This window comes from Melospiza melodia, chromosome 5, assembly GCF_035770615.1.
Source record: "Melospiza melodia melodia isolate bMelMel2 chromosome 5, bMelMel2.pri, whole genome shotgun sequence".
Taxonomy (NCBI): Eukaryota; Metazoa; Chordata; class Aves; order Passeriformes; family Passerellidae; genus Melospiza; species Melospiza melodia.
The window spans coordinates 28,768,971-28,789,279 of NC_086198.1; the positions used below are offsets into that span (position 1 = coordinate 28,768,971).

At 40.5% G+C, this 20,309-nt stretch overlaps 1 protein-coding gene across 6 annotated transcripts in view; it reads right to left on the reverse strand.

Moving 5' to 3' along the window:
• The window catches only part of ZNF827 (zinc finger protein 827), a 100,208-nt gene that overhangs the window by 19,855 nt on the left and 60,044 nt on the right, over positions 1-20,309 (reverse strand). For all 6 annotated transcript variants that reach the window (XR_010027775.1, XR_010027774.1, XM_063156736.1 and 3 more), the window contains 3 exons: positions 17,590-17,814; positions 16,854-16,911; positions 12,281-12,384 (listed from right to left, as the gene is read on the reverse strand). Coding sequence is in view for 4 of the 6 variants with exons in the window: in XM_063156736.1 (XP_063012806.1) it covers positions 12,281-12,384; positions 16,854-16,911; positions 17,590-17,814 (387 nt within the window). In the remaining 2 variants the exon portion in view is untranslated. The remainder of the gene's footprint in view (positions 1-12,280; positions 12,385-16,853; positions 16,912-17,589; positions 17,815-20,309) is intronic.

A 20,309-nucleotide genomic window follows, 5' to 3' on the forward strand; every position in this document is an offset into this window, starting at 1 on the left:
GCCATGGTTTGGGAAAAGAATAAAAACAGGTAAAAGATGAACTTTAAAGTTGACTCCATAGAGAAACATGGAAAAAAAAGTGAAGCCCCCCTCACTGCTAAGACTGAGCCCATTGCTCAAACATGGACAATCAGAAGCAGAGGAGAAAGTCATAGCAAAGAAAAGATTGGGATGACAACATCTGACTTTAAAACACAAAGCCACTCCCACATTCCACCTTTGCATCAAATCTCACACCTATTTTCACTTCTCTTTTACTTCTGAGCAAACCATGAGATACCTTGTGATAACCTTCATCTGCATTACAAAGCTCTGGGACTTGCTTTTATTCTCTGCATTAAACTCAAAATTTAACAACCAAGAAGAGAGAAAAAAATCCTGTAAATTCTGTGCAAGGTGGCTGAAGTTGCAGATTTTTAAGGAACTTTAAAGCTAAAATAATGTTGCAGTCATTACTTGAAAACTACTTTTACAACATGCACATCATGGCATCAATTTGAGGATAATGCTGGGCAACAACCTCTGTTTCCCCCAGCTTGTATCACCACTGCCTTGCTGTAGCATGAAGCACAAACAGGACTGGCTTGTGGTGACTGCATCCCTCACACAACAAGAAAGAACAGAACAATGCAAAATTCACAACAGGTGCAAAGTCAGGCCCTGCCCAAGCTGTGAATTTGCTGGTGAGAAGGAGCAGTCCTGGGAGAATCCCTTTATCTCACTGCATGGCTACAAGGGCTCCTCCATCGTTCTATCACAGGGAACATCAGCTGGGTTTTGTGGCTGCAGATGAAGGAATGCAATATGGCCCAGAGGAAAAATGAAAAATGGCATTTTTTTTCACTGAGGGTGCTGAGACATTCCAAGAAAGGCAAAGGAAGCACCAACAAATCTGCTCCCCAAAAAGTGTTTTTCAAAGCTTTACTTGATCATTGTTGGCCAAGAACAACTGAGTCTTCAAGTAGCAAAAGGCTCCATCACCATTACTATTTTTTTTTCTTGTTTAGAAATAACAGCTGAAGTTAAATGCTGCATCTATTGTCAGAGAAAATGTGGTAGTGTGCTCTCTTATTTTTGCATAATACATTTAATTTCATATCCTCCCAAAAATATATTCATGACAACAGTTAGATGTACATAATAAACTTACATTCCTCTAACTCACTCCCAAGCAGGTGGCCCTCACATCCATGTCAAGCATTTACACTGCTTGCAACACTTCTTTTGGATGCTTCAACACTGAGTTCCTATGGATTTATGAAAGAATAATTTGCTCCTATTGCTATTTTTAAATCAAAATTAATTCATTTCCATAATGCCAACAGGTTTCTACCTTTTTAATTTTTTCCTTGCAATTCTGCTTAAGACACACTTCCAAGAAGCACTTTTAAAATTCACTCAAACATTTGTGCACATTAGCACCATTTCAGGGCATACAAATTTTCTTTTTTTGCTTTTGTTTTTGTCAATGTGACAATTTCTGCTTGCAAGCCCACAGGAAATATGGGTGTTTCTTTTCTATAGAGAAGATAATGGACACACCTAGGGCACTTTGCAGAGCCTAACACTAGTAGTTCCCCATCCAGCATTCAGATACAAATAAAGACAAATTGGTCTTTAGATTGTATTTTTCTTTTCAGCTTTCTGCCTCTTTTGGGGTGAAGCAGAATATTCTGTACTTGGAAGGAGCTGATAAGCAGAAACCTCAGTGGGGGATAAAAATAAAATAAAGTGCCGAATGCAGGTTGAGTTCCTGAGCTGAGTGAATTAACCCAAAATAATCAACACTGGATGAACAAGTAACTACAAACATTTGGCCAGAGCCACCTTTCCCAAGGTGCTTGTGATTGCCGCTGTGAAAGAAAACGTTTCTGCTGCTTTTATTGCAGATTTCCCAAGTGATAAACACTGAATCATTTTGCCATCACACTGCCATTTCCTTGAGGCCTTTAAGTCACTCTTTTTAAGATACTAACATCTCTCCTTGCTCTCTCTCCTATCACCAGCTCATACCTGTAAACCATCTCCTCCTTCTGCATAATTCTCCCATCTGCCCTCTGCTTTTGCAGGGCACCAGTGAACACCACAACTGCCCCAAACTCAATTAAACACACAGTAAAAAATTAGAGTAAATTTGTACTCAGATGGAAATCATGTTGTAGAAGAAAAAAACTCCAAACCTGTCTTCAGCTTTGCTTAGATTACTTTTAAACAATACTCTTAATGTCTATCTACCCATCTGTCCAAACAGCTGATGAATTTTGCATTTAATTTACTCTTAGCAGACAAATATTGTAGAAGACAAACTTGTACAAGGTAAGATAGGTGAGGACTGAAGAGTCTCAAGGTAACTCTAAAAAGAAATGTCAGGAAAGATGTGTTGCAATTCCTTTTGCAGAGCTAAAAAGTAATTTTAAAATCTGTCTTTCTATTTCAAGTTGAGCTCGTATTTGGAAAAGTTTCATCTTTGGGAAACAATTTGACTCAGTGCTGATGCTCACATTTACAAAAGATTCTGATATTAGGAAAGACAAAAGAGGATATGAAACCAGAGATAGGTTTGAATGAGATGCAAATTCTAAACCACAGCATGCTGAGTATCAGTAAGGCAAATGCCTCATCTATCAAATCTTTTTCAGGCTGTTGTTCAATCACCACTGCAGCTTTGTTACTGAATTTATATCCCAGAATTAGAGCAGGAAGGGACTCCCAGCTTGTCTCTCCCACACCCAGAGGCACATCAGTCACTCACCAAACTTACCTATCAGTTCCAACAGATGCTTTTCTTACTAATTTTTAAAAAAACCCTCCTGTGACAGGGGCTCCAGAGGCTCCTCTGACAGTTGTGCCAGTGCAAAAACACCCTGCTGCTAGAAAGTTTTGCTTGGTGTTTAGTTGCAATCTCCTCTGCTGTCATTTAAGCTGGTTATTCCTTATTTTCCTCACATGAACACAGGCAAGGTTTATTATTTTCCTCTCAAAGCTGTCATTTTACATATCTGAATGCCATTATCATATCTCCCCTCTTTCTTCTCCAGACTAAATAAATTGGTAAAATTCTTCAACCTTCATGCGCAGCTCATGTGTTCTAAACCTCTGACCACTGCTGTCTCCTCCACATTGTTCTTGGATTAGAGCCCAAAATTGAACTCTGGGCTCCAGCTGCAATCCAGAATTACCACGTGCCTTACAGACAACATTCCCAACATCTCAGCCAGATGTTTGTCCTTTCTGCAATGCCACCTCTAAACACAGTGTCTGACCAACACTCATCCCTGCCTTGAGCTGCACTGCCCGGCATTCATCCACCCCTTCTTTCATGGCACTCACCATTGCCCCAGGCACAGAACTCTGATCTCACTGCACTGCCTGCTATTTTCCATGGTTTCTTCAGTTCCTCAAGGTAAGTCTGAACTCTAGATCTGTCCTCTGAAGTGCCTATAACATCTCCTTGCAAGGTGTGCAGCAGACATTCAATAAACATCCTTTCTCCTCCATCATCCACAGCATTAATGAAATGAATGAATGCCAGAGCAAGCAGAGCCTCCTGCAGACCCCATGTGTTCCCCATGTGGGCTGTGACAGCCACACCTCAGCCTTAATCAGAGCTGCACCTACCCTGGTTTCCCTGCTCACCATGGGCATGTTGTGGGAGGGCACAGCAGAAGCTTCACTCAAGCCCAGAGGTCATTAACTATTGTTAGGTTTTTTCCATATGCATCTCCAAGTTGGTTCCAGTTGCCCTTCCTGAAGCCAACAGGCTTAATTGTGCTGTTTTCCCTTCTTCCTTTCCCAAAACCAATTCTACAACTTTGTGTCATTCTCTCCCAGGCTGTCTTCTATCACCTGCATCAGAAAGCTCCCAAGAACTTGCTGGGCAGCCCTGTGCTGTTCCAAATTCACTTCCCAGAATAATACATAGTAGACAAAGTCCCACATTTTTCACTAAATACTTCCAATGATTGTAGCTGCTCAAAAAACTCTTCTCAGATTTGTGTTTCTCCACTTGCGTTACCTGGTTAAGAATATTTATGGCAACAATGGTTTTACTTTTTCAAAAATCACTTGCTATTGAATAACTATTACTCAGCAAACTTATTGTGGCAAGTTAAATAACAGGAGTTGCCAAAATAATAAGAGATGTCAATGAGTATTTTTGCCTGTATGAGAACACTGCCTGGTGTTGGAAAATAACATGTACCCTGTATAAAGGCAGCCCAGAGTGAAACAAGAAACACAAGTTTTCAGATAGATGTCAAGTGCCTTTCAAGACAGCCATTAGACATGAACTCTTCTGCTTGTTTTAATTTACACCTTTCATCTTGAAGGTCCTGTAAACAACTGGCAAAATAATCAGCGCAGTGACTTCACAGTGAAAAGAAGTAGAATCTATGTGGCCACATCAATTTGTGCAAAGCCCTGCTGTTTAGCCTGAGAGGCTAGCCAATCCACCAGGAGTTTCATGGGATGCTCAGAAGGATATGATCATATTCCCTGCCCAGTGAAAACTGGTGGTTAAGGAAAACTAAGACATGTACAACAATGCATGTGCTGCACATTTCACTTGTCCTGCTTTAGCAAGAAAACACACCATACACATGCTTGAGCATGTTTTTTTTCAAATTTGCTGATTTGAACTTGTTTGTTCTGCATAATAAATGATATTTTCAGCTCTGAAAGGGACTCTGCTACTAATGAAAACCATGTGGCTGCTCTGGAGACAGCTTCTACTGCTGCACCACAGATCTGCACCACACGTGCAGGAGATGCAAACCTGCCTGGGAGCAGATCCAGAAAACTGCAATCAGTTGAAGCCACCCTGGCTACAATCCCATGGAAGGAACCAGAAATGTGGAAGGCTCTGCTCAATGGCTGGGTGCAAAGTGGTTGTCAAGGCAGCTGAGAGCACAGGGAGAAGGCTGCAGGCAGGCAGGGGGATCTAAGGCAGGATGTGATGGATGGAAAACGTGCCAGAGCCGCTATCAGGCACTTTAGCACTGAATGATGGAGAACAAATTCTGCAAAATCTGTTTTGCTTTGGAGAACTATGCCAAGTACAGCCCACTGCTATAGCAGTCCAGCTACCTCACCTTCCTAGAACAACTTCCACAAGTTGCCAGCTATCTGTCTCCTGCTATCAGAGTGCAGGGAGCCACCCCAGTGGCTGACAGTCCCTGGCCTTCCAGAGAGCTCACACCAGGCATTATACCCACAAGACACTCTTTTTGTGGGAAGAATTAGCATGTTGGTGAAAAGGAACTCAAATCAGTTACCAAAATCAATCTGTCACTCTGTCCCTAAAAAAAACTTTTCTACCATCTATGAAGCTGTCACACAGGTTGAATTTGTCAGAGGGACATTTCTCCTGGATCTTTTTTCATGCACCTGCATGGATTTTACACAGCCATACACATGCACAGCCATGTGTACACACACACACACACACAAAGAAGAGTATTTGGTTGAATCTTACTCCCAGACAAGTACCAGAAGAAAAATAAAATTAAAAGGGTGCTTTTGAGGACTGAGAGAGGCAGACTTTGCACGGCTTAGGGAGTACCTACAATTGTGCCCTGCAGGCAGCAATGACTGTGTGGCATCTGCTTCCAGCACCACTTTCCCCAAGCACATTCCATAGAAATTCTAAGACAGAAATGAACAGCAGGACCAAGTGCCTGATGGAACATGCCTTGGTAGTGAATTAAGTGCCACTCTCACTTTTCTACCCTGACAGGAAGCCAACAGGGGTCAGGGACTCCCATCATCAGGAAACTGAAGGAGGTATCCAATGTCTTGGATGGGCAGAGCTCATAACTCAGACCAAAACTGAAAGCAGATAAAATGATGATAAGCACTGATAATGGGATAAAGCAAGGTGGGGAAAAGGCACTGTGGAAGTTAATTCACATGCACGTGCACTCCCCCCCTGCAATTACACTGGCCATAAAAATTGCTGTTCCGTCACGGGGACAGACACAGCTGCCAGGGGCTTGAAATATTCCTTTAGGCTTTCAAAAGAGTCTGAAGTCCAGCAAACATGATTAAGGGAATGGGGCAGCTGTCATACAAGGAGAGCCTGAGAGAATCAGGACTGCTCAGTGTGGAAAAAAGGTGACTTGGTAGGATCTTTCCAACCTGGATAAATACCTGATGGGGTGAAATAAGAGGAAGTCAGGCTCTTCTTAGTGATGCCAGTGGAGAGGAGGCAAAGGCACAAATTGAAACACAGGAAAATTCATTTAAAAATAAGAAAACAGTTTTTCTTATTGTTTCTCAGAGATTGTCCCTAGTCTCCATTCCTGGAGATATTCAGAACCTGATTGCACATAGCCTTGAGAGCAAGATGACTCTGCTCTGAGAAAGGGACTGCAACTAGACTTCATACATCAGTCATTCTGTGATTCTCTCAAAAATAATAATCCGTGGGTTCTGCTGTCCTGAATAAATTCAAATCAATTGCTTGTAATCATGCTCTTAAGCCCTGGCTTTCATTTACAAATTCTAACATTTGAACATTTCGAGAAAGCCTTCCTTCAGTAAATAGGATTACCCACAATGTGGAGTTAGAAGCTTTTTGGCAGATGTAAGCAAACAACAGTAAGAAGGTGTGAATCATTCTAATTAACTCCATGGGTACATAGCAGGGAAGCTACACAGGGGCAATTTAAATGCCAACATTTCACTGCTGGTCACTTCAGTGGAAATTCACAGGGTTTGTGTGTTTCATAGTCCCCTAAGGCCATTTTCCAGGGTGACAGAAGCAGCAGTGATCCCGCACACAGAAATCAAAGCCTCAAAGTGTCCTTTCATTTCTCAGTGTGCTCACAATGGTTTCATGGTGATGACCCAAAATTCAGAGCTGGTTGCTGTAGAAAGTTGCACAAGTTTCGTTTCCTGCAGAGCACAAATACTGCCAGAAAATAGTGGATATGAGCACCTCTGCTGGTTGAACCAAAAGAGCTCTTGCTGTCTACTTTCTAGATGCTTGGAGTCAGAAAATTACAACATCAAGAGCTATATTGGCCTTAAAGCATCTTTAAAAAGGAATTAGGCAGGAAGATACATGCAAACTCATACTAAAGAATGTGGTATCTGCACAACATCACCACCATGATTATTTCTCATATTCAAGCTAAAATTCTAAACCCTTAGGAGGTATTTTCCAGCTACAGTAACAGAAGAAAATAGGACGAAGTGTGCTCATGGGCGTGCCAGTCTCAGTCAAAAGCTGAAATTTCACATGGTTGAAGGATACAGTTCCCTTCACCCTGATCACATCCCACCATTCCCACAAACTACCAGTGAGAAAAGGAGATTAGCTCACTACTTGCCCTGCTGTGGCCACACAGGGGTTGGTTAGTGCTGCTGCGAGCAGAGTGTGCAGAGGTGAGGCACACTCAGGTGTGGGAGCAGGCAGGTTTTCACCTTGCAGTGTTGCTGAAGTTACAGTGGAATTACTGCTCTAGAGAACAGGCCAGAGTGAGTAGGAACAGGAACAGGAGAAACCTGCACATTTGCAGAATAGCCCTGCAGTTCCAAACGTACTGGAGTCTTTGTTCCACATACTTCCTTACATCCATAAACATAAAAATGGGCTGATCCCACTAATTACATTACCAATAAAAGAAAAACTGACACTGCCAGATTGCAAAATTTTTGCACTATGATTCCAAATTTCCACTGAACTAAGCACCATGCTACTGATTCTGGACAATCCTGAAGAGGAAGCACATCCTGTCTGTCATCCTACAGGTCAGTGCAGAGTGTGGACACACGTGGCAGAGGAGGCTCTGATGCATTTCAAAAGGGGACTGGAGCTTTACTGGCTTTATCTCACTGAAACAAACCAACACCCAGTAAATTAAGCTGTGGCAAAATTTAAAAAGAGAGAACTATTCCTGGTCTACAACTCCCTAAGACCTACATCCTTCAGTGCCAAAAGTTTATTTTAGCCATGTGAAATTAATTTACCACCATCGAAATTCCAATGTTGCAAGTGGCACTAAATTCTCACAAAAAATGGATTTAAAAAAAATTAATCCACTACAGATGGGATTATTTCAATATTTGGCACTGTTAATGGAAATGAAGAAGAATACCAGGTCCTTGATAAACAGGAGAGAAAATAATGAAATATTATTATACTACACACAGATATATATATATGCATGGAGAAAAAAATCCCAAAAAGCCATGGTTGAGGTTTTCACCAATATTAATGAACCATCCAGAAAAGGAATAATGAATATCACTCATCTGGCTTCCATGAAGGCAGGTTTGATTTACAGAATGAGTCAATGAGATGGTGGAAAACTATTAAAGTACATTAAAGACTGACTAAGGGTCAGGAAAAGCAGCATAAGATCAAGTTTTTAATTTATCCAGTGATCTGAACTGAACTCTATAGTCTGACATAAAGCTATTCTGTCAAAAGAAGAATCTTATAAAACAGAAGATGAAAATGTCCTTTTTTAAAGTGACTGTTTGACATAAAAATTTTAATTTCTCATCCCTACCTTTTGCTAGATTAAAAGAGGTCACATTCTTCTAGGGAGCAGCTGAAATTATTGAACTGGTCTGGATATGACTTTGTAATAGATATTACTTTGATATATGGTAACTTTTGAGCAAAGTGTGTTTGGTTGACGTAGATATCAAAACTATTTTATTTCCATTTTTGAGTAACAATGAAGTTATTTGGACAGTAAAACTAGTACAGAAAAGTGCAATGTAATAATATGGTTATTAACATAGAAAATACCTTAAAAAGTGAGAGAATCAATTCCCCAAATCTAACCAGTAAATGTGAACTATATACCCTAGAAAACTCTGTCTTCCCTTCTCAGAGTATTAGGAATTCACCACAGATTATCAGGGAGATACCATGACTTCTGTGGGTCCGATGAGTCCCCTTCTGACAGCTGGTGGAGATTTCATTGTTGGTTCCTTGGATATCTGAATTAAAATCAACTCTCCTGCCTGTGATACTGCTGCAGACTAGGAATCCTCCACCCCTTTTCAGGCCAAATCCACCACGATATCATTATTTATTTAGGATTTTCCCCCCTCCACTAAATGCCCTGATCAGTGCATTGCATTCACACATCTTTTAATATTCTTTCCTAATTATTTCCTACTCCTTGGGGGATCTTAGCTACTCAATGCCCTACAAAGAGTGCTCTGCCACTTAAAGACCCGAATTTGCAATTTTCTTATAAACTGGCAATAAAGTGAAGTGGTTTGTGCTGAGGGGGCCACTAAGCTTAAGTCTCAAGGACTGAACTTTGGACCCATTGTACTTAAAAATCCTCTTTAATAGCTTCAACACACACACTTACACAAAACCCCCAAACAAACCAGAACTGCATTAATGGAAGCAATATCAATATGCAGAAATTTCAGAGTACTAAAGAAATCATCTCGAGAGCTAGAATAACAAGTGAAACAATTCAAATTACAAGGTCATATGCCTAAGAGTGTAGGAACAAGAATTTCTGTTGCATGCTGAAATCATCAGCTGAAATTAAAAAGGAAAAGAAAAACATGTTACTATTTGACCAGCAAGAGAGACACCAGCATGTTCTAGTTACAAAGCTGTGATTAATCAGGAGAGGCATTTCCAATATGCATTCAGAAGATTGCAGGCTGCTGAAAAAGTCAGGGATAAAACCTCCTATGAAAGAGCACATATAGCTCTGACTACTCATATTTGCAGAAATTAATGCCCCTAAACAGAGGCAGAAAAAGGCTAGGAAATGGAAACCCTGTCGTTTCTAAAACCCAAAAGACTGGCTGGCTCACTTTCCCAAAATGAAGGCAGGAATAGAGGAATGTAAGGAATGGCACATCAGATGGTGAACATCTCAAGGAAGAAGAATTATCAAAGCTGAAGGATAGCACTGGTGAGATAACAAAGGTAGCACTTGCTGTGAATAAATTCAGGCTGGAAAGAGAGTGGTCCCAGTTCTTCAAAGGGGTGAGCTTCTGAAACAGCATCCTCATAAAAATAATAAGGATGATGGGGTTTAAGATGGAGCTTGGTAATGAATAAGACTGCATAATGTTACCTAGTACAGAAAAGAATTGAATTTGACACATGAAATATCTTACTGTCCTATGTTCCTGTCACTTTTCCCAATTCCTCTGCAGCTAGGGTGCCAAAAACTCTGCAGACAGAAAGTTGGCAGGAGTCTGGGGACACAGGGACCATTTTGGTGCTCACTTGAGCAGCAGCAACTGCGCACGTGGGGTCCCACTGGACTGGGAATTTCCTATCACTTTCTTGTGCTGCTCTTTTCTACTTCTTACTGTCCTGTTTCAGGGATGGAATAAAACAAAGCAAATCTCAAGCAAAAGCATTTTTATGTGGGAGACCACATACACACTTCCACAGCATTTTCTGTAATGCTTTCTGTAGGCCTTGCACAATGGTTTGTTTCTGTTCCCTAATGCTGCTCTTTGAAGGGCTAAAATGTTTTCAGAGCTATCCATAGCACTACATAGGCTATTTCTTCTTGCAAGGCTGAAACTAGATAGGAAATTCACCTGTGGGTATTCTGCTGCTCTTTTACATGAATATAATATTTGCAATTGATCACAAATTTAAATCACATTCCTGGTGCTACTGTGAAGTTGCATTTCAGGCCCAAGAATTTGTTGTGAAGCTGAGAAAAAAAACCATAATTTGAATTATAAGAGTTGTTAAAAAAAAAAACGTAGCAGAAACTGGCATCTAAAAATTTTCAGTATACTTGCTACTATTATATATCACTCTTATAACCACAGAGCAAAATGTATTATAATGCACAGACCTATCAAGGTTCCACAAAACAGATTATGGAGCAGCACAAACATATGAAAACCCAGTTCCTCAGAAGCCTTTCTAACACTCCAGGATGATCTAACCAACAAGATACTTTACATCATTTAAGCAGAAGATCAAACATGTCACCAAAACCCACTCATACTTCTGTGGCCTCACTGAAAGTGAAGTCTTAGAGAGAATTGAAATTCTTCTGCATTTATCTGGGTATGATGTCAGGCTCTTGCTGCTAGAGGCTGTGTCCTCTGAGGTATTGAGCCCTGCCTAAGGAGTCTGTGAATTCTCATCTTTCATCTGGGCATATGAATATTCCATGTTATGCCAAGGTCAAAAGCCAGGATTGAAAGTGCTAACCTGGTTTACATTTTAATACTTAAAAGCACCACACCTGATCTGGTTCTCCTCATCTGGAGGTATAGAATCCACTGCTTCCTTGCAGAAGCGTGTCTGTGCACAGCCTGGAGACCCTTGTCCTTATCCTACAATTTTTTTTCTTCTTGCTATGCATATTTACCCTTAGACTGCATCTAGCTCTTACCCTCATCTGCCACTTTGCAAGCTGTCAAATGACTATTCAAGCATTAAAAAAAATGAAGGGTCTGTTAAGTTGTAAATTAAATGACAGTCTATAGCTGAAAATTAGCAGTAACGTGCCCAAAAGTTTATTGATTGCTAAGAAAAGGTGAATAACCCCCCCTACAGCTGACTGTGTAATTACTGACCTTTAGAACCCCAGAGCTATTAATTTAAGAACAGATAGCAGTGAACTAGCAAACGAGTTATTTTGCAGCAGGATAGTGAAGGCACATATCAAGTTTTTGCATGTGTTCAGTGCGACCTTGAATAGTATTATTACATGCCTGTATTTTCCATTTTAATGCAGAATATAACCCAAGCTGTATCTGGACATAAAATGCCTGTCAACCAGTTCAGAAAATCAGTGGGAAGGCACCCACAGACACTGTGGCCTTTCAGTACATTTGAAGAACTCCACATCCTTCCAGAAAGGTTCTAAATTACTGCTAAAGGCAGGAAAATTGTATTGCCAAGCTCAGCCACCCCAGTACATGTCCTGCAAATGTTTCATCTGTACTCCAGAGATGGAGATGGAAATGGCCAGGAACAGGAGAATAGCACACAGTAATTCAGCATCAGTACAGCAGCTGACACACACAAAAAACCCTCAACTCTCTTGATATTGCCAAATTTAATCTGCTATAGACTATTGCACGATTCATAGAAACAGCAGCCTAAAGACTATTAACACAAATGCTCCAGCAATATTTAACCTTTCTCTTTTTCTTCTAAATAATCAGCACTTATTATAATGGAGAAATAGCTACCTTTTGACAAAGCAAACCATATTTTAAGAGCATTAGTCAGGTGGTGGAGTTTACAGTAAGAAAATGTAAAAAATATCTGTTAACTGGAAGCAATGAAAGAAAAAGGTCATCTGACCTGGTGCAGATGTCCTTCCATGAAGAGCAGTCTCGTTGGGCAGGAGATCTTTTGAGTTGGAAGTGAATGGTGATTGTCTAAATGTGTCTTCAGAAAAGAAAGGGCTATAGGAAAAAAAAAGATGCCGTTTTTTAAAAGAAAACAGCAGTTAACAGAGGAAGAAGTAAATAAGAATTTTAACCTCAACATCTTAATATTTTAAGAAATACCATCTTGTTAAAGAAACAGTTTTACTTACAGAATTCACACTGAAAAATAGGCAGACCTATGAGGCAACATGCTTTGGTAAAATTGCATTTCAGAGTGAAAAGTGAAGACCTCACAAAAGGCTTTTAGCTACATTTCAACATCTCACATTTGCTATAGCACAATACAACATGGATCATTAAAATTAACAATTCAAAAATTTGCATTCCATTGTCATATCCGGAGAAAGCAATCAGAAAAGGTAAAAAATATTATTATTTAATAATCTGAAGCATAAAGTAGTCATCTTTAAAACAAAACTTTTCAAATATTAGGTTAAGATGCTGAATAGTTCTATTCTGACATGGCCTTCCATGAATCAAACTGCCTCCATGAACTTGATTTTTAAAGCAGGAAACAATTCATAAATTGAACAGGTGTATCCCAAAGAGCACAAAGCACAAAAATTACCAACTACATGATTCCAAAAAGAATATTTTGCTTTAGTTTTAATTAACAGGCAAAGTTAAAAAGTTAATTTCAACAGTGAAATGGTATCTCTGTCAAAGTATTTGATTTCTGCTCAATTAAAGGTCATAACAGAAATAAGAATTCCTTGTCTGCAGTACAGATAGACATCAGCAAGAGGTACATAAAAACATTCAAAATTGAAAACTGAAGTCTTTCTTGGAAAAATGCTTTCTAAGGGAGTGTATTCCACCTGCATGCAAACTATCAATTTCTTTCAAGCAAAGAGAGAATCACTTTAAATCTGATCTCTCCCAGACTGAGAATCCTTAACAGGCTGGAGTACAGTGGGTGTTTTAAAGGTGCAGAACAGGAGGCCAGATAATTTCTGCAACCTTTTCTTACTCAGGAATAAAATCCAAGAATCTTTTCAGGATAAAGGACCTACTATGAGGCCTTACAAGGTGCTGCACAGCAGGTAGCACCAAGCTGTCCTCACCAGTCCAGGTACCCAAAGTTTTCCATCCAAAAGGCATCACCTGCCTGTGCTTTCTCTCATGCAGTTTTTCTGCAGAGAGTGAACAAGGTGTCTCCACCAAGTCACTTGTATTCTTAGTCAGATCTCTTCTGCCTCAGGGAAACTTGTTGGTAATTAGTTGACTTGATTGTGAAACACTGTTGGCAACCACGTTGTTTTACTTTCCTATTAAGTTTTTTGGACACTATTAATTTTGTGTTGTTCCATATTTGACAGTTAATGGGCTATTTTGGTATTTCTACAAAAGTCTGAACACATCCATAAGCAGTCAGCATTAGGCTGTGCTGAAGGGGAAGGAGTGAAGTTGCCCCAAACCTAAAGAGTTTGGTGAATGCCAATATCTGAACAACGCAGGATACTCCAGAAAACAAGTGACCAGGATAAACCAAAACAGCTCCAACACACATGTGCAAAACTTAACTTCTTCCAAGGCTCACACTCCCACTCAGGAGTGACATAATACAAAACAGACTGACACTGTATAAAAATACACCATGATTTATTACAACATTCCTCTCACTGGTTTAATAATGATCTGAAAGAAAAACAGCAATAAAAAAATGTTTTATTACTATTGTAACTCTTCAAAATCTTGTAATCCACTTGGGTTTCCATGTTGGCCTTCCTGCTTGTGTCTTACATTCAGTCACTGGGACATTGCTCACTGCTGGTTCCAAGCAAAACGGATGGTGCAGGGTTTATCTATTTCAGGTTAGGCCATAGATCATGAGCAGGTGCTGTTGAAGGCCACATCATGTCATATCCCAAGGATTTCCCTCTCCTTCACTGGCCTCTGGTGAATTACAGAATCATTCTTGGATACCTCTTTTCTGCCTTCCTCTAGAATGGCAGCAGTCTCTTCAGAGGAGGCCCTGTTGTTACTTCCATTCCAGCAGATCTGTCCTCCAATTCCCAATGCAAAGTGTGGAGGGAGGAGCTCCTGCTTCTTAGCAAGAAATTATACATTGTCCTCAATCACTGGGCAAAGTCCTTTCTGATGAAGGTTAAACTTTAGGATATTTTTTATTTTTCCTCTGGCTGCACTTTTCCAGTTTCATGGTTATACAGTTCTCTAGATGAAAGAAACTTATCTTGGCATCTTATGCTGGCGTACTCACTTCCAGATCACTTGCTTCTCCACTTTCTGTCTTCTCATCACAGATGGCAGGCTCTACCATCTCACTCAGCCACTGAACTGTGAGGAATCCTTGCCAGTTCCAGCTGCTTAAGCAAAGTCATATGGAAGTATAAGCTGGCAAAGTCCAGGAATACTCACAGGAGGAACAGCAACAGACAGGGGACAGTTAGAAATGCTAATAAGGAATAAGGCAGCAAGAAGTGCTTGTGTACCCATCTTGCTGGGGTTTGCTGATTTAAGCCTCAGCAGTGACACAGCTAAATCTTTGTGCTTCCCAGCTACTCACAGGTGGACAACACTGACCTCACCTTGGCTCTCTGCAGCTGTCAGCACATTTCACACAGCAATTGTGATCCAAATGCATTTCTGTCGTTACTACAGATGTGGGTTGGTGAGCCAAACTGCAACGCCACATGTTTTCTTAATGCAGTCCAAGTGCCTCTATCCTCCACTGGCTGCTCCATCACATACTATTTTTGAGAAGGCGTCATACCCTCACCAGTAAAGACTTGCAGCTGTTTATTTGGTTTGGGGTGGGTTGGTTTGGTTTTTTTTGGCAAGGTCTTTCAAGTCAATCTGTTTGAACTCACAGGATTTAGTAGACTGACTCACTTCCCCTCTTTAAGAAGATCTCCTCATTCATGTCTTCTTCATGCTGATAAATAGGCAAGATAAGAAAAGCACCCAGAGAAACTGAACCAGGCACTCAGCATTTCATGCCCTGATGGGTAGCAGCCACTGTAAGGACGTCTCAGTAAAGCTCAATACAAGTTTGACAACAGCCAACTGTGCTATCCTCTTAAAAGTTGGCAGCCAAAAGAAGGGCAAGTTATCTTTGAACTGTCCTCAACCTTTCCAATTGGGATTATCTTTGATAGATCCAAAAGTAGCTCTGGATTCTCACACCAGTCCTGCTGGTAACATCATGAGACACTGAAATCTATTTTCAACTATTTGTCAGCCCGTCCCTGCAGCGCACCCTGGATGGTTAATGAGTAGTTGGACAATATGTGCATTTCTCTCTGTTGGTGTCTCAGGCTTCTGCTTTTCAAGCAGCACAGAAAGGCTGAGCAGGCTGCATATCTGACAAATTCCCACACTAGCAAATATGGGAACCATTCACTGTAACCAGAAGCCAAAAGCTCAATTGAATTATCTTTCAACTTGTAGCATCAAAAAGTCCCTAATGTACATTTACTGAGCTGGTCAGTTTATTAAAAACAACTTATTTATTGCAGCTACCATGAATGAATTGGATAGGCCTAGAAATTTAAGTACAATGTATTTCAGAGACCTTTTCTTTGCAACTGAAATGCTTTTCCATTCTGTCTGGGCAAAGTTGTTATAAGTTAGCACTGAGAAGTTCTGTAAAGGGGCTGCAGAGGCAGGAAGTTCTTACTCCATCTTTGAATGAACTCTTCATCACTTCAGTGTGCTCAGTCTCCAACTCATCCACAACAATTAGGGAACTTTCAGGTAGGAAATATATCCTTGTCAATTCCTGCCTACTCCTACTATCCTACCAAGGGCTCCTAAGTCTTTACCAATTGCAGATACCACTCACTGCACAAGAGCTTTAAATCTTCCCATAGGGACACTTCACCTTGCTGATCATAGACACATAAACATCTTGTGGGCTTGTTCCCAGCCACAGTGCTGTAAAATGCACATTTCTTTAACAGCACAGGCCACAATAGGATCATGTATTTAACTCCTGCTTAATTTATTGTAATACTGTAACTGCAATATTTAACACATCTTGTTAGCACTGTCTTACAGTCTAACTTTAAAAAATTAATCTCTAGAATGTGTTGAGAATACAGAAATAATAAATTGAAATTTTTCTAAAGAAATCTAGCTAGACATAAAACAATCAAAATCACCTCTTCTTACATTGGTCCATGTCTTAAAATCCAGTTGCCAGCCTGGTCTTCCCTCCAAGCACTGCATATACCATGCAGTTTCTTGTAAGCTTCAGTTTTTGTTGAAAAAAATAGAATAAATAATTCTTAAAATGATGTGTTGATCAGAGGAGAACAGACAAAAGCCTCTGGGCTTTTTGACATATGAACCCTAAACAATCAGATCTATAGTTGTAGCTTTTCAGATATGGGCTCCATTACTCATGGAAATATCTTACATTTGTACTATGAGGTTGTGTTTGCAGGAGACAGGTTAGAGTTCACAAGGCAAAAGGAGGCAATGCTATTTACAGTGCAGCTGTAACCATGGGCTGTACTCACCTGGCTGCAGTTCTGATGGTGTTATCTTTATTGTGGTTGTGCTCTTTGCTCACCTTTTCTGCAGAGGAACACACATGAGTTTTGTGATTAGCATATGCCATATGTTCTCTATCAAATTTTATTCAGCAGAACTATTTTAATGCTTTCAGGTAACAGCATAACCCAGGGTAATTTAGGGTAAATGGTTCCAGCAATATTAGAGAATGGGCATGACTTTATTTAAATTAACACCCAACAAGTTTTTTCAGCTCCCCATGTCAGTGTTAGAGCTCCATGCAGAGTGTGCAATGCAAGTGTTCATTGGTCCCACTGCCTTTGTGTGACAGATGAGCTTCACCTTCTTTGCCAAGGGAAGTGGGCAGTGCAGCCCCAGGAGTGCTGAATCCTGCAGCCATGGCCACTTAGGCCAGAACTGCCATCTGCAGATTCCCCTCTACAGGGATCAAAGCAGTCGTCACAAATTATTTAATTAGCTTTCAAAAATACAGGAGCTGAACTCTGCCTTTTCCAACTCAGCTGAAATACTGTGAGCCTGACCTGGCTGCCACAGTGCTTTAAAGCATATGCAGACTATGGGGGACATTTGGCAAGGCCTCTGTGCTTCAAGTGTGAGGGTTGGAAGGTTCCTATTAGCTTTCAGCCCCGGTGATCTCACAGTTTCATAGAACTTTGGGGTCACACAAAATCTGATTTTGCTCTTTTAACTCAGCTACAGAGCAGTTTGCACTGGGTTTACCTGATAGCTGGAAGAGCAGCTCAGATGCCATCTTCACTGATATGTCCTGGCTGAAGAGGTTCCTGTCTGGCAGCACACGGCCCTCGGGCGCCTTCTGGTCACGCCCCAGCAAAGTGCTGTAGCCACCGCTCTGCCCGGGCGACACCGAAGCCTGCGAGTCCTGGATGTCAACTTCCATCGGTTCCTCCTTTATCTTCACCATCTGGGCTTCCTTGAAACTCTCAGCTGCAAATATGCATTCAAAAAAAAAAAAAAAAAAAAAAGAAAGAAAAAAGAATAAGCAACCGCCATAATTATTTAATTAGGCTGTAATTTTTCAGAGTGCTCCAAGCAGAAATCACAATTACCGAGTTATAATTTGTGCACCGCATCCCTGCAAATGGGAAGGGAAGCAAGCAGCTGACAGCCTCAGTATTCTTCTGGCTGTTATAAATAGAAGCAAGCTCTTGAAAATAATTTTTCAAACTAGAAAGCAGAAAACAGTTGCATATTTGCAAATATGAGAGTTACATCACTTTCTATGAATACTGCATGTGTGATGACACACTAGTTAGTGAAGCTTTGTTTCTATTTATTAAATCAAGTTGCAGCTCCACCCCAGCTCTCCTGAGGTGGGCACTGAAGGCCTCTTACAAACTCCAAATTACTCTATTTCAGCAAAAGTACCAGCACCTACAGTCAGAAGTACCAGTATGCGGATAGTGGCAGAGGAGGGAACCTCATCTTCCCCTCTCTCTTTCTCTTTTATGGAAAATTCCAGAAAACCATGTGAAGAACCTGTTCATTACACCTGCATGAGCTTTCTACACGACAGGAATATTCTGGGGCTCATGCTTTTCTCAAGGCTGACAGATTTTTCCTCGTGCATTACAAGGTCCATTAACCTTAATGAACAGTTTTCTTAAGTCGATATCATCCCCTCTTTGCCTTCCTCTCCAGTGTCCCAGGGCTAGCAAACAAAACCATAGTCTGGAAGCCAATTTCTAGAAACTCCAGAGACAGCATAAAAAAGGCAGTATGTCTGGAGAACCAAAAACATAAATAAATGCATGAACAGAGTTAAATACCAGAAAGAACATCCAGATAAGGAATCATTCCAAGAAAATTTGTTTGTTCTGGTTTTCCTATCCTCTCTAACTCACATGTGAGTGTGTCAGCTTCACAGATTTTATTCCAAGTGTGAAAGATTCAGGCCTTTCATTTTCAATTACCCAATATTCCAGTGGATCTCAGAGGCACCAAAACATGGTTTGGTTATCCTCAAAAATGTTTTCAGCTTCCTCAGCTGTTGGTGTCATGTTGTCACCTCCAGCAAAAGATGGACAGAATCCCTTTATCATGAATGCATCAGCATTCTACCTAAAATTAAACTAACATGTATCACCAAGTCCTTTTACACTACCCTAGGTTTTCCCTCTCTCCACATTCATGAAGTAGAGAAAAAGTGGCTTTACTTCCTACAGCTCTTAAAAAAAAAAAATTGAAGCCAGGAGATAAACGCCACTTGGATATGTTCCAGGAACAATTTACATGAAGTGCTTTCAATCTTTTCTTATGACATTTCTTGACCTTTAAAAGACACATCTAAACATTGATAAAAATCTTTACCCTCTACTATCCACAGATACATCTCAGACTTCAGAAATTTTTATAGTGAATTCTCAGCTGAAGACCAGTTAGAAATATCATAATGCCTTTTTTTGGCCCTGTTAAGAAGATTTTTCTCTTTTTAAAAATTTGTTTAAAGCCTCTATTACTCTCTTATTATAAAACCACAGAATCCTGCATCTGTGTTAAAAAGTGTAAAAATAGCATGCTGTGCATTGAAAGTGAGCACAGAGCAGCAAAGGAACGCATCAGGTAACAGTGTCAATCAAGAGCTCAGGTAACTCCACAAACAAATGAGTTCTTCAGATGTCTGACAGACTGAGCTCTGCACCCAGCTGCCAAATTTAGGTGCAGAGTCAAGCTGACCTTTGCTGCTCTCTCTGCTTTTAAAATATTCTTTCTATTTCTGTTCCTGCTCCACACAGTTTAATTCCCTGTCCTGCAAGTGCTTTTGTATCAGACAAACTGACAGGACCCCAACTAAGGCAAGAGTCAAGCAATACCAGTGACCTTCTCTCCCTCACCATCAGTGAGCACTGCAATTGCCTTAACTACATCTACATATTTGATCATTTCCTTTGACCTTTATCCTTCCAGCTGCACCCTTTTGATCTGACAGAATGTTCCTGCCAAATGTGAATTCTGTCATAGTCTAAATCCCCAAAGCAAACACACAAAGAGAAGACTGAAGGAGAGTTTCTGATAATTTTACAAGAGCTAATGAAAGGGAAACACAGTCAGTCTGTCCCACAAGAAGCAATCATAGGCATAAAACCCTGCTGTGCTAGATCTTGTGCTGGCAAAATACTGCAATTAAGGTTATGCCCATACCTGTCTCACCATATAGGCAGTCCAACTCCAGCTTCTTGAGGATTATTTTCCCTTCTGTGCTGTTCATTGTGGAGTGAGGTGATAGCCCTTATTTCTTTACATAGGTATCTCACATGGTTATAGCACAGCTAAAGTTTTTCAAGTCAAGTACAGGCACACAAAAAGGTCTCCTGCTTTAAATAACAAAATCATTTTATCTTTGACTTTTATAAGAGACCTAGTAGGTGAGCTGGTTAAATAATCTGCAATGTATCAGAATAGGAAGTTAGTATATGACAGTC